This window comes from Gorilla gorilla, chromosome 11 (assembly GCF_029281585.2).
Source record: "Gorilla gorilla gorilla isolate KB3781 chromosome 11, NHGRI_mGorGor1-v2.1_pri, whole genome shotgun sequence".
NCBI classification, from domain to species: Eukaryota; Metazoa; Chordata; class Mammalia; order Primates; family Hominidae; genus Gorilla; species Gorilla gorilla.
Genome location: NC_073235.2, coordinates 91,035,906 through 91,049,935, shown reverse-complemented (window position 1 = coordinate 91,049,935; position 14,030 = coordinate 91,035,906). Strand labels below are relative to the sequence as shown.

At 34.3% G+C, this 14,030-nt stretch overlaps 1 protein-coding gene and 1 long non-coding RNA gene across 26 annotated transcripts in view; one reads left to right on the top strand and one right to left on the bottom strand.

The window, feature by feature from the left end:
- Nucleotides 1-943: 943 nt before the first annotated feature.
- Nucleotides 944-11,118, top strand: LOC129532145 (uncharacterized). Its single transcript, XR_008677779.2, has 4 exons — nt 944-2,005; nt 3,893-3,990; nt 7,008-8,322; nt 8,765-11,118. It is a non-coding gene; the product is annotated as an uncharacterized lncRNA (long non-coding RNA).
- A 576-nt stretch (nt 11,119-11,694) lies between these two features.
- Nucleotides 11,695-14,030, bottom strand: part of GULP1 (GULP PTB domain containing engulfment adaptor 1) — a 304,220-nt gene continuing 301,884 nt past the window's right edge. For all 25 annotated transcript variants that reach the window (XM_004032940.5, XM_055380365.2, XM_055380374.2 and 22 more), the window contains one exon: nt 11,695-13,664. In XM_004032940.5, the coding sequence (XP_004032988.1) occupies nt 13,593-13,664 (72 nt within the window). In that variant the 3' untranslated portion in view covers nt 11,695-13,592. The remainder of the gene's footprint in view (nt 13,665-14,030) is intronic.

Sequence of the window (14,030 nt, the reverse complement as noted above, 5' to 3'; positions counted from 1 at the left end):
TGCCCCAGTTAGAGACAGCTTCTTTTACTTGGTGTAGAGCTTCCTTGGAGGAGAATAGCAATAACTCGGAATGAATTTGTAGGGTGAGTGAGAAATAAACTTCGTTGTTAGCCTCTGGTACAAGGGGGTCATTTGTTGACACAGGGTATCCTTGCCTGGCCTTGCCTCAAGTAGTTTCCTCAACAGAATCAACAGGTAGAATTCACTGTGACCTAAATTAAAAGGCCTTTCCATGACCCTTATATTGATTCCTCCTGAGTTGTTCAAGTACTAAAATCTGATATCCCCAACTTAATTAAAATCTTCTTGAGGGTAAATATAATGTGTTAAGTTTATAGTTTCATATTTCCCTGCACAAATAAAATTGATCTACTCAAAATATTTATGTGGCATCTGCTGTGAATGAATAAAATTTCATTCACTTACTTTTAGCAGCTTTACTTTTTTCATTTTTAATCTATGACCCCACAATGGTATATAAATGCCTTTTGCTGTACATGACTTTAAGCATATTAAGTACCATATCTATTTATTTAACTTCCCAAGGTGCTTGGAAGACAGTAAACTACTCTTGAATTGAAATAGAATCTGTGGAATAAATAGTATTGTAAAATATCATTTTGTAATGTTTTGCAACTTTAAACAATCTAGTATTTCTATGGACTTCCTATAAAATTAATGTGTACTCAACTATGATTTGATTATTACCGGGAGGTGACAGCGTGCTGGCAGTCCTCACAGCCCTCGCTCGCTCTCGGCGCTTCCTCTGCCTGGGCTCCCACTTTGACGGCACTTGAGGCGCCTTTCAGCCCACCGCTGCACTGTGGGAGCTCCTTTCTGGACTGCCCAAGGCCGGAGCCGGCTCCCTCAGCTTGCGGGGAGGTGTGGAGGAAGAGGCGCGAGCCGGAACCGAGGCTGCGCGCCGCGCTTGCGGGCCAGCTGGAGTTCCGGGTGGGCGTGGGCTTGGCGGGCCCCGCACTCAGAGCAGCCGGCGGGCACTGCTGCCCCCGGCAATGAGGGGCTTAGCACCCGGGCCAGCGGCTGCGGAGGGTGTACTGGGTCCCCCAGCAGTGCCAGCCCACCGGCGCTGCGCTCGATTTCTCACCGGGCCTTAGCTGCCTTCCCGCGGGGCAGGGCTCGGGACCTGCAGCCCGCCATGCCTGAGCCTCCCACCCCCTCCATGGGCTCCTGTGCCGCCCGAACCTCCCCAACGAGCGCCACCCCCTGCTCCACTGCGTCCAGTCCCATCGACCACCCAAGGGCTGAGGAGTGCGGGCGCACGGTGCCGGACTGGCAGGCAGCTCCACCTGCAGCCCTGGTGCAGGATCCACTAGGTGAAGCCAGCTGGGCTCCTGAGTCTGGTGGGGAGGTGGAGAACCTTTATGTCTAGCTCAGGGATTGTAAATACACCAATCAGCACCCTGTGTCTAGCTCAGGGTTTGTGAATGCAGCAATGGACACTCTGTATCTAGCTAGTCTGGTGGGGCTTTGGAGAACCTTTGTGTCTAGCTGGGGGATTGTAAACGCACCAATCAGCGTCCTGTCAAAACAGACCACTGGGCTCTACCAATCAGCAGGATGTGGGTGGGGCCAGATAAGAGAATAAAAGCAGGCTGCCGGAGCAAGCAGTGGCAACCTGCTGGGGTCGTCTTCCATAGTGTGGCAGCTTTGTTCTTTTGCTTTGTGCTGTAACTCTTGCTAGTGCACACTGTTTTGGTCCACACTGCTTTTATGAGCTGTAACACTCACCGCAAAGGTCTGCAGCTTCACTCCTGAAGCCAGGGAGACCACGAGCTCACCAGGAGGAATGAACAACTCCAGATGCGCTGCCTTAAGAGCTGTAACGCCTTAACAGCTGTAACACTCACCGCGAAAGTCTGCATCTTCACTTGTGAGCCAGCGAGACGCGAACCCACCAGAAGGAAGAAACTCCAAACACATCCGAACATCAGAAGGAACAAACTCCAGATGCGCCACCGTAAGAGCTGTAACACTCACCGAGAGGGTATGTGGCTTCATTCTTGAAGTCAGTGAGACCAAGAACCCACCAATTCCGGACACATTACCACTTCTATATTTCTGAATCTACAGTTCTCTTCCAGGTTTTAGACTAAACATGCTTTTTCTTCTAGTGGTGGGCCTAAAGAAAAATGGGTGTTTCTCCAGTTAATTTTCTTATTCTTGTAGCTATATTTTTAAAAATGTCTGGAGTTCTGTGTTAAAAAAAAACAAGTGTAATCGGCAAGCATTTATCTCTCAAGTAGCTGGTAATATTTATAAAATAAACAGGAATTTCAGAACAGTTTTAGATTGACAGAAAAATCACAAAGATAGTACAGAGATCCCATATACCACACACATCTTCCCCTATTATTAGTATTTTTTTAGTGCACTTGCCACAATTAATGAACTAATATTAATGTATCATTATTATTGACAAAAGTCTATAATTTATTGAGATTTCCTTAATGTTGCCTAATTTCCTTATCCTGTTCCAGGATTCCATCAGTATGTCATATTACATTTAGTAATCATGTCTTCTTACGATCCTTTTTGCTGTGACAGTTTCTCAGACTAACTTAGATTTTAATGGCTTTGACAATTTTCAGTAGTACTAGTCAGCTTTTTTGCAGGATGTTCTTCTGTTGGGATGTGTCTGATCATTTTTTTTTTCTCATCATTAGCCTGGATTTATGGGTATTGGAGAGGAAGTCCTCAGAAGTAAAGTGTCATTTCATCATATCATGAGCATATACTATCACTGGGATTGATAGTTTATCAGGCTTCTCCACTGCAAAGTTAATTTTTTCTTCCCTTAGCATTGTACTCTTTTCACATTGTATTGGAATTGTCTATACATAGCCCATGCTTAAGGAGTGATGAGTCATGCTTCACCTCGTTGATAGCAAAAAGTATCACATAAATTATTTGGAATTCTTCTGTATGGAGTTGTACCTTTTCTCCTCTATTTATACAACCACTTCTTTATCAATGTGAACTCATGGATTATTATTTTAAAACTTTGGTTATAAACCAATACTAGTGTTTTGTTGTCCAGATTTTTCCATCTTTAGACAATGGAAGGTCTCTCAGTTGACTCCTGTGTTTCTTTGACATATCCTCATCATCCTATCATTTCTTCTGTTTCTTTTTTTAAAAACAATCTCTTATTTTCAGACGCTACATGATGCTCCAAACTCATCTCATGTATTTCCTTCCCAAAACCTACAAACAGCCTATTTTCCAAAGAGCAGATTTGTTTCTTTTTTTCTGATCCCCACGTGTGAGAGTACCTGTTGCTCCACATCCTCACCAGCAATTTTCAGCGTTTTGAATTTTATCAAAATATTATTATACAACATGGAAGTTTTAATTAAGAAAGGACTAATATCATTAAGAATAGCCACTGTCCTAATATTTTATATTTTTTCTTCTGAGATTTGTTAATCCAAGTAAGTTGCCTCAAACTCAATTTCAGAACATTTTAACATTCATTACTATGATAAACTCAACACATTATTATCACTGTACTTGAATGTAATTTTTACTGTAAAAAGAAGTGAGAACCAAAGTTAAAACTAGTAAAGGAATATGGGTTAGCATACAGTATCTATAGGTTTTTTAAAAATTTAACACAGAACATAATCCACAGTCTGTCACACAATAAAATTCATATTTGGCTAAACTTTAAATCTCAGTAGAGAAATCTATTGTCCATTAAATTTAATAATAATAGTACCATGTATTTTACAATTATTTATAATTTACAGAACATTTGTATTCATTGGTTAATATTGACAATAACTTTGATTTTAATAATTTTTTAAAATTATTAAATAAATATTTTTCCTATGTGTATTTTTTGAGATGGAGTTTCATTCTTGTTTCCCAGGCTGGAGTGGAATGGTGTGATCTTGGCTCATGGGAACCTCCATCTCCTGGGTTCAAACGATTCTCCTGCCTCAGCCTCCTGAGTAGCTGGGATTACAGGTATGCACCACCAAGACTGGCTAATTACCTACTTAAACAAATGTTACCTTCTATTTCTTAGCATGACAATTTTAAAAACAATTTTATTTTCTTATTTTCATCTGTCAAAAGTGTTTGTCTATAAAGTAATGTGGAATATTAGAGAAACAGAACTGTTTATTTCAATAGGAAAATATCTACACATTGTGGATTTCAGGTTATTCACCTGAAAAAATGTTTATGCTGCAATATTGCATCTATGGGCATGAAAATCATGATATGGGTAATCAGAAGTTTCTGTTAAATAACTTACATCATTTTATGTACATTGTGAAAAACCCTCGAGGGGGAGCAGGATAGTAAATCCCTTCATCATAGGACAAACAGATTATTTCTGCTCCACAAAATTAACTCAGTGAAAGATAATGCATAAAGTTTCCTGGCATTAATAACCCATATATAGAGCCAAATTAGTAGGTGATCAAAAAGAGCATCCTTACATAAGTAAAATAATTTTTTAAAAGTATCATGTATAGAAAATTAGCCTTGTGTAGCATTAAGAAATATATATATAAAGAGAAAATCATTTTGCAAATTTTTCTTTATAAAAATAACACAAAAATATGTTTAATGAAAACACACACGCACAGAAAGAGAAAAAGTACATGGAAACTAAAAAAAGTTACATGTAAAGACCTCATTACAAATTAGTGAAGATATACATACTTCTTGCTCTTCAGGAAAATACTTTGTTAAACACACTGGTACTGGATTTATAACAATTAGTATGGTTAAGCAGTAGCATTAAAATAATAGTCATTCTCAACCAGAGATTGTATGTCAACTTAAAATGTACCTTACTATAGTTTTTGTTTGTGTCTGAAATTTGAAGTTCATACAAACGTTTAAAAGATAGTTACCCTATCTGACTTTCATCCTGAATTTGTCTATAGTATTGCTATAAATATTAAATAGAAACCTTAAAAAAATCACACTTTTGTATATTCCTAATTGCCTTGGCTCTAGGTCATATTAATTCACAATTATGAAGTATCAAAAAAGTTAAGACTAACTTATGAAAATTCCTGGACAATTATGTAGTTTACAATGAGAAAAATGTTTCTGTTTTGTGACCTATGTATGCTGACATATATTCTACACAATGAAAGGTTTTCATATTTTATGAGCAAAATTCACTTAGGCAGCATAGATACATTCATCTGCAAACCCCAGCTTGATTAAATATATAACTGATGGTGCTTCCAACTGTCTTTCGTTTGAGACCCTGTATCTAAGAAAAATGTAATTATGAAATGCTGTTTAAACTGTCTACTTTAAAACCACATTACTGTAGTTTGCTAATAACCCTTCTATATTATGCTGATCTGTAACTTTTAAAGCCACATTTTTAACTCAAGTAGTTGGCATAACTTCTATTGCAATGAATTTATTCTGGGAAGTCTGACTGCCATGATTAGTGGTTTGACTCCAGTATTTCCAGCTTACTGCACTAAGTTCCCACTGATGTACTTGTGGTTTCACATATACCAAAGAATATTCTATGATGAGTGCTGGATGGAAAAGATTGTTCATCTGACAATAATCTTTCTAGCCACATAGACATACCACAGTCTCTATCAGTAATCTTAAATTTTGGCAGTCATGGATAAACACTATTCTTGCCAATATATATTCATTATTTATACAATTTTCCTTTGATGATTTTTCCTTTAGGAATTGAAATTTTTAAAGAATGTGTGTCTAAATTGTTTTCAGAATGGATACTCCAAGCCGTTTTAATATTTGGCTTCGAGCAAATTCAAAATCACATTTCTAAAAACTTCAGTTCTGTGCATATACTTATGGAGAGAGAGAGACTTCTTACTGGAAAGGGAGCATAGTCCTAGTGGAGAAGTAAGCAGGGTGCAGACATTTCAATTGCCCCGTCAGAGTATGTGCAGTTGAAGCACTTAAAAGGATTAGTAAAGGACAATTACTTGTTTTTTTCTTCCACTGTATACCCTCTGAGGAGCATAGACTGCAGTTGGCACAAAAGGATCTCATCAGAGAAGTCTTTTAACATTAAGCGTCTGTCTTAAGTATTAAAAATGTGACTTCAGTTTCCCCCTTGAATACCATCACAGCTGACCTTTTGAAACAGAGCTGAAGTTTCTCTCTGCTTTAAATTGCTCATTCTCATGAAGAACAATGATGAATTAATGCATTTATTTTAATCTTGGTTGGCCTTTCTTAAGAGCAAGCACATTCCAAAATAACTCTCTCGTTGTTTAAATCCTAGTTACATTGTTTCATTTTACTACTCAAAATGAATTCATTATTATAATTTTCCTGCTAATTCTTAAAGGAAAAGATCACTGGTATTTGATGCAAGTTATTTATATGAAATAAAAATACTATTGAACAGACTAATAAAAATCAAAATGGTATAACACAGTGTTTTCTTCATCCCATTTGTTTTGTTTGTTATTAGAAATTTTCGTGCATAGCGTTTTTGAACATTTTTGTCCAATTTTCCTTTGACTTTCGAATTTTTATTCGGGGAACAGTGCGGGAAACAATCTGGTTTTGATGGAATCCCAAATTCTTGTGAGTGTGTGTGTGTTCTAAATAAACTCAACTAGGTCATATGACTCATGTGCTTTCCATGGTCTCATTGACTTTATTTTCTGTCTAGAAACTATTTAATAAATCTTATTTGATCAGATGGATATTCTTTATTGCTTCTTTAACAAAACAAAGTTGAACTGTTTGTTAAGAAGAAAGTACTGTTTTAGGTTTCTTTCTTTTTGTAAATTATTTTCTAAAGAGTTGTAGAGTTTTGATCAATTTGCATAACATAATAAATATTTGAGCCCATTTGTGGTTTTCAGGGCCAGCTGTTTTCTCCAGCTTCAGCTCTATGATTAAGGATTAAGGGATGCAAAATGATGAGAAACGCACAGGGCAATTGCTGCCTTTGGAAGATTTAACGGCATGCTGAGGATTTTTATATTCTCTGCATTTCCCTTCCTTTACAGGTACAACAAACAAGAAAAACTTTACCAAAAAGGCCATTCAAAGAGTATTACTCAACATGTCAAAGGCAAGTTTTATTTGAATCTTTCAAGAAAGTATTCTAATATTCATATTCACACACATTACAAAACCTAAGCACATACAGGCAGGTTCCTGAAAAACCCAGGTATAGGACAAATTCTCTGTGAATCTAAATATTTCTATCCATGTGAGTACATGTAAGAATACCTGTGTTTTGGTGTTTCGATGTAGTATTATCTTGTATGTTTCAGAATTTTTTTTCCAGCATTTTCAAGGTTTAATATTCACTTGGAAAGGGGGACCCTTGGAATTCTTTTGAGACATACCTTATTCATCTTGAAGTCATCCTGAAAATGTGGCAGGCCATTAATACTTTTGTAGAGAAACACAGGCTCCATTTTCCCAGTGTAAATATATGCTGAGGTCTGTCTTTAAATGTGTACCTAGGAGTAGGAAAGGTTGAGAAAGGAGAGAATGATACTTTTGCCCTGCATTCAACTTTGATTGTTATGAAGGGAAATATTTTACATAAAATATTTCTACAATAAGGAGATTCAAAGGCTAGAACAGTTTTGTGATCGCTCCTGTACTTTTTTTCAAGACTACTATTATCTCTAATTCTGAGCCAGGTACACTATTTACTTAGAAGCCATTGATTCAATATTTATTTACAACTAGTAGGCAAGTTAAAGAATGTAAAATACATGATTCTTCTGATAATTGTTTTTTTAAATCTTAGGTTTATTTGGGGGAATTTCTTCCTTTCCTTATGCCAAGAATGGCTAATGCTTGTGAATGTCAGACATAAAACCCCATTACATGAATTTCCCAAAGTCAAAGAATGCTGAATTAATGCTGTAAGCAAAGTTGTAACATCAAAGCATAGAGTATTAACGATTTTAGTTAAACAGTTCCCTACAGATCAGGCTTTGTTCATTGTAGGGAATCTTTTTAAAAGTTACTTAAAAATTCAAGAGCTGTATGGTTTAGAAATTTACGAACTCAAGTGATTCCAAGGAAGGAATATTTGTTTTTCTAATTGCCATTGGTGGCTGGAAGTCATGAAACAGTAACCAGCTTATTTTTAGCAATTTTTCTGTTTAATTCCTTTTATGTAGAAAACACAAAAACTGCAGGCATTATGAGGGAAGTAGGGGAGATTAAAGAGAAATCACTGTAGAAACAACTTTTCAGATAACTGCATCATTCTTTGTACTCCCTGGCCCGAAAATGGTTCAACTTGTCTGAAAAGTGAAGAGGTCAAATATGTGCACACAGCCACTTTGCCAAGTGTGGGTAAGTTGATATCTATGAAGATTTATGAGTATCCCCTCACTACCTGTCTCCTCCATTCCCTGTACTGTCTAGCCTGACTCAAGTTTATTTTTCTTTAGTTAAAGCAGCTACTAAGAATAAGATAAATAAAGAACTGAATAGTTAAATGGAGTGCGTGTGTATGTGAGAGAGAAATTAGTATTTAAAATGTAACAAAATCTATCTGTATATACTTCTGACACACAATTGCCTGTTTATCTAATGATACTGATACTAAACAACTGATTTTGAAAAGTATATAAAAAATAAAAATAGACACAAAATATTGGAAAATAATAACAATTTTAAATGGGTTCTAGAATTATATGATCTTTTTCAAGCATGGTCCAGCCATAAAATTATTTTATTTTTTCCTTTCAAAATGTAGCCAAGAAACAAACATCTATCTTTGCTTTCTTTGCAGGAAAGAACCAGTGTCTGGACTAGTTCCAAGCCATCCAGACAGCTATTTCAACTGGAACAAGTGACCTTTGGAACAGACTAGAACATAACAGCCTGGCCAGACAGAGGGGAGGGAGTAGGCAGTTGGGAAGGACCCCAACATGTTCTTCTGAAAGCTCATTTGAAATAAGAGGACAATAAAAAGGACAGAAATATGAACTTAAAAATACATCAAACCAGTAAAAACTGTGTGACCACAATATGGGATTCAAGAAAAGTTACAGTTTGTGTTTTTAGCTGTCATTCCTTAATATACACGCTTAAATACTTCTCCAACCCTGTGAGCACAGGCCCTGTCCCTTAATTACATAACATTCATGTTTGAATCTTCATAGCCTCTTTGACACTAAGTAACCATTATTTTGTTTTTCCTCTATCAATTGGGCCAGACTTCCTTAGTCTATGATTCTATGGTGATTGTTAGACAAACTTCAATAATTACTAAGAGATTTATTTAGCAAATTATTGCTACAGTAGAAGTTAAAATAATAATAAATATTTTATTGAAAATGAGATAGTGGTTATCTTCTCCCAACATTTATTTGAAGGCATGTTGTTCTTTTCTAAGAGAACATACAAAATTTAAGTTCACATCATTAGCAAGAAGCATCTAAATAAATATGCAATCTTTTAATGAATGCTTATGGACAAAGTGTTGTGCTTGGTAACAAAGAGGAAGGATGTCAAGGCAATCCTTCCTTCAAAATGTTTGAAAAATGGAGAGCAAAGCTTTTTAAAAAATGCTTTATTAAAAATACAAAAAGCTGTTTCTTAGACAATGTGTTATTGATTTTTACAAAATATATTAACTATCATAAGCTGATTATGTCCAAGGTACTGAGAAAATACTATGAGATTTCAGAGTGCTCTTTCACAGAGAACTTTGTTATTCCAGTGGGTACTGGAAAATACTTTTCAGAAGACAACTTCTATAGCTTCTAATCAGGCCTTCTTTAATGAAAATACAAACCTTTAAAAGTCTTAATGAATATTCCAAGGTGTCTATAGAATTGCTTGGAAACTAGAAGATTTGGTTCAATGAATTTGGCATGTAGATCTGAATGAATGCCAAAAATGTAGCTAAGGTAAAGGAAGTAAATTTTTACAAAATTTGTGTTACATAGTCTTCGTGGTACTATTAACTGACAAAAACCACAGTGTTAATGATGATATAGAAATAAGAAATTTGGTTATTTCAATTTATCATGTAATGTCAGAAAAATGAGAAATGAGCCTTTCGACTCAACTACTTCTTAAGTATGCCATTAGAATTGGCATAGTATTGATTAGAAGCTAAGAAGTAGAGCAGAAAAAAATGAATCCAGAGAAAGACAATGCTGTCTGCTACTTATGTAATGTTCATATTTCTTAAACTGTATTTTGAAAGCAAGAAAATAGACCATAAATGATTTTAGGAGGTGGCGTTCTTGCTAGATTAAGAAAATCCCACTTGGAATTCTAGAGAAATTATGCTTTTAGGGAGGGAGTTTCATTAGTGGATTATCACAGACCTTAACAACAAAAGATCAAAACATGAAATAAACGTACTAGAATTAAGGTTTGTGTCAAATTTGTGAGATGCACTTAGAAGGGCGAGATTTTAAATATTTGTCTGAAGTTATATAGGAAGAAGACATTTTCTGCATGAGACACAGGGGTCCAAGGGCAATTCCAACTGTGACCATCACATTTGTAAGTTCCCTATACAGGGTGTAGTTTAGGTGGAGTCTGAAATTCAGTTGTCAAAACTGACTCCAAGGTTCTTCAAGTAATTTAACAGAGGATGAAGCCCAAAATCATGAGTAAATATTGAATCTGGAAGTATATGTGGAAACACTGGAATAGAAAAACATTAACAGCCAGTTTTTTCAGGGTTATGCTAAGTAACATAAAAACGAATAAAAAAATCAGTATTTAGAAATGCAACGTATTATCTATCAGAAATCCTACTGAAAATACATTCCCATAATATTATTAAATTTTTTTAGAAAAATCCAAATCCAAAATAAAAGAACAAAAAGAGACGAAGAAAATTTTTGCCATTGGCCTGCTCTGATAAACTTCACACTGGATGACTGATACCTGACATCAGCTAGTACGAGGTACCCAGACTTAAACATACTTAAATACAAGTGTTCCTGAGGAAGTTTTTGGTTCACACGGTGTTGTGATACATATTCGCTTTTATTTATTCACTTATATGCTTCCCATACTTTTACTTTATGACAATAAACTGACTGAAATCAGAGATCCTGTCAATTTAATGCCACCTGCTAACACATCTGTTAGCAAACTTGCTAGATGTTTTCTTACCCCATAAAGTACATGTTATTCATATAAAGTGAGTAATAAATGAATTTTATTGAATGAATTGATGAATTGTTCCTTGGTGTTCAAAGGCTGTGCGTGTGAGTCCCATGTCCATAAAATACTTAACATCATGTTTTAAATTGATTCAAAACTTCTTCATGATTGCACTCTTAGTCATAATCCACATCCTATTATCAAGTTCCACCTTTATAAAACTATCAGCCAAGACACCCTTTGCATTACTGCTAAGTTAAAAAAAGCCTCCAGTTATGAAATTGATATTTACATAATACAGTTTTTGCACCAGATGCTTCTGGTAAAAGGAAGCAAATCATGACCTCTCTCACCAGCAGGATCAGTCCACTGTTTTCACAACTGAATGATATTTGCTCATAAAGCTAAAATGTGTGTGGGCTGCAAGAAATGAAGTTAAAGGTAAAGCCCTTTATTTCTTCTTTGCCTTTCCCTCTTACTCCCTCCTTTTCTTTTATCTCCATTTATGATCAAGAAAATCTGTTACATAATTAGCTTCAGAATGTGTCTATATTAATTAGAGATTAACAAATGAATTATGCAATTTAATTTATTTAAAATCATTTATTTTCAGGAAAACCAAACATATCGTTGAGTTTACACAGAAATACAATTTTCAACCAGATCTTCATAAAAACGCACTGGAGAAATAAATGTTCATAATTAATGACCAGTTATGTACTATTTCATCATGCCAGTAGCAGAGTTGATTACCATTAAAAAATGGTAAAGTAACATATCTTAAATGTGCAAATACCATCTTAGTACTCTATTGTGTTACCATTGATAATAAATGGCCACTAAATATATACCTATTACATAAATCTTTTTAAAGTACAATAAAAATACAAATTCTATCTGTTAAAAAAAGCCACTTATATGGCTTCTAAACATCCTTATTATACAAATTCCAAAATACTATCTGACAAACAAAATTATAAAGACTCTTCTTTATGAAACATATATTGCCCTCTAATTAAGGTAAAACTTAGCAGATAAAAGAAACTAAACAAGAAGGCTCATATATACCATATAACATTAAGGAAAAACACACAAATATATATTGCATAAGCATATTTGATTTCTTTTCCTAGTGAAAATGTACCTTTAACACTTGAAGAAAATTCCAATGAGTAAATGATAAATCTATTTTTGAGGGCTACCCCTAATCTAAGTCACATTTTCATTAATTTAATTTATTTATCTTATAATGTGATGAACCAAGTTAGAAATTTTGACCATAAATTTTTGTTTTACTGAGTACAAATTAGTCTGTTGGGTAAAGGGTAAAGGTATAGGAAACAAATATTTTTAAAAGTCTAGGTTCATCAGCACATCAAGAATGAAATGCAAGAGAATTTTATTGCTCATGTTCAAGACTAAACTGAGCAGTAACTGGTTTTTTTTTAAATGAGATTTTTGACTTTAACAAAACAAATACAGATTGAATTTACCAAATATTGATAATTCATATAGAACGGGTGCCAAAGATTTTAAAGTATCAAAACCAAGAGGGCATCACAAAATAAACTTTGGTGAAAAATATCTTCATCAAAGAATATGAGAAGAGTAGTCCTTATGCAGTGAGGAGAAATATATTTGGTAAAGTAAACATGGGTAATAGATACTGAATCTATAGATAGCATATATTCCAAATGTTTTTTAGGGAATATCAAATCAGATGATGCTTAGATGTTATAGTAATATCACTTATCTCATTTGGAATGAAATTTAATGTTTTTTAATAAATAGCAAATTTTCATTTTTTCACTACCTTTATAAAACAAATTAAATATTTAGAGTATAACTGATCATAACTAACATCACCTTGCATTTACTAATAAATACTCTAAATACATTTGGTTTATTATTGGAATTTATATCCTTATAATTTTACCTGCTAGAAATTAGTGACCTTGTGGCATTATGTTTAAAGTTTACATTTTCCCAGTGATGTGAACAGTATTTATACATAAAATGATATCTGTCCAATGAATAGTAACATGTTTGTTGGTTTAAAAACAGAACATGTTTAGTTTGACATTGGCATGTCTCTTCAGAATTTAAAAAGTTATCTTTAAGGTATGGCTTTTGGGAAATCATTAATAAACTAGCCATCTGGAAAATGAATACAAATTTCAAGATGCTAACTAAATAGAACTCAGACACAAGGCAGGTATTTGTATAATATGTCTTTCAATTACAAATTCATCTACAGTAGAAACAGAAAGGAACATAAAAGTATGATCTACTTTACAGTAAGCTGTTTTTAAAATAAAAATTACAGATCAATAGTGAAGGTGAGGAAATTTAACTGAAAACATTTTCAAAATATTAAAATATTCAAAAACATATTGACACATGAATAATACCTATCTTAAAGTAATAATAAATGACATGTGTATATAAACACATTTAACATGAATCAGGATTTCTTGTTCTTGATGTCAGCACCTACTGTCTAACGGGTCGAGACAAAATACTGTGCCTTCAAGAGTTAGTCCCATTTTGAACCCCTCCTGTAAAACAGAATAAAATAATTAATATCTGAAATGCTCACAGCAAAATAAAATCAGTGAATAAAAAAGACTATGCACTAAAGTTGAAATATTCATGCTTTGATCAACTAATAAATAACTATATGTCAAATGTTGACTTGCTAAATTTTTATATAGGTGTATAGCACTGGTAGTTCTTTCAGACCCATTAACACTTTAATGTTTTAAATGTATGTGAGGTTAGCATGCATGAGAGACAGAAGAAAATACATAAAATTAAGATAAAGGTTTCTTTTTCAGAAAAGGCTAGTTACTACATCATTCTATTGTAAATGAAATCTGTTAGCTTTAAAAATTATTATTAATTTAAATATTATTAAGATAGTT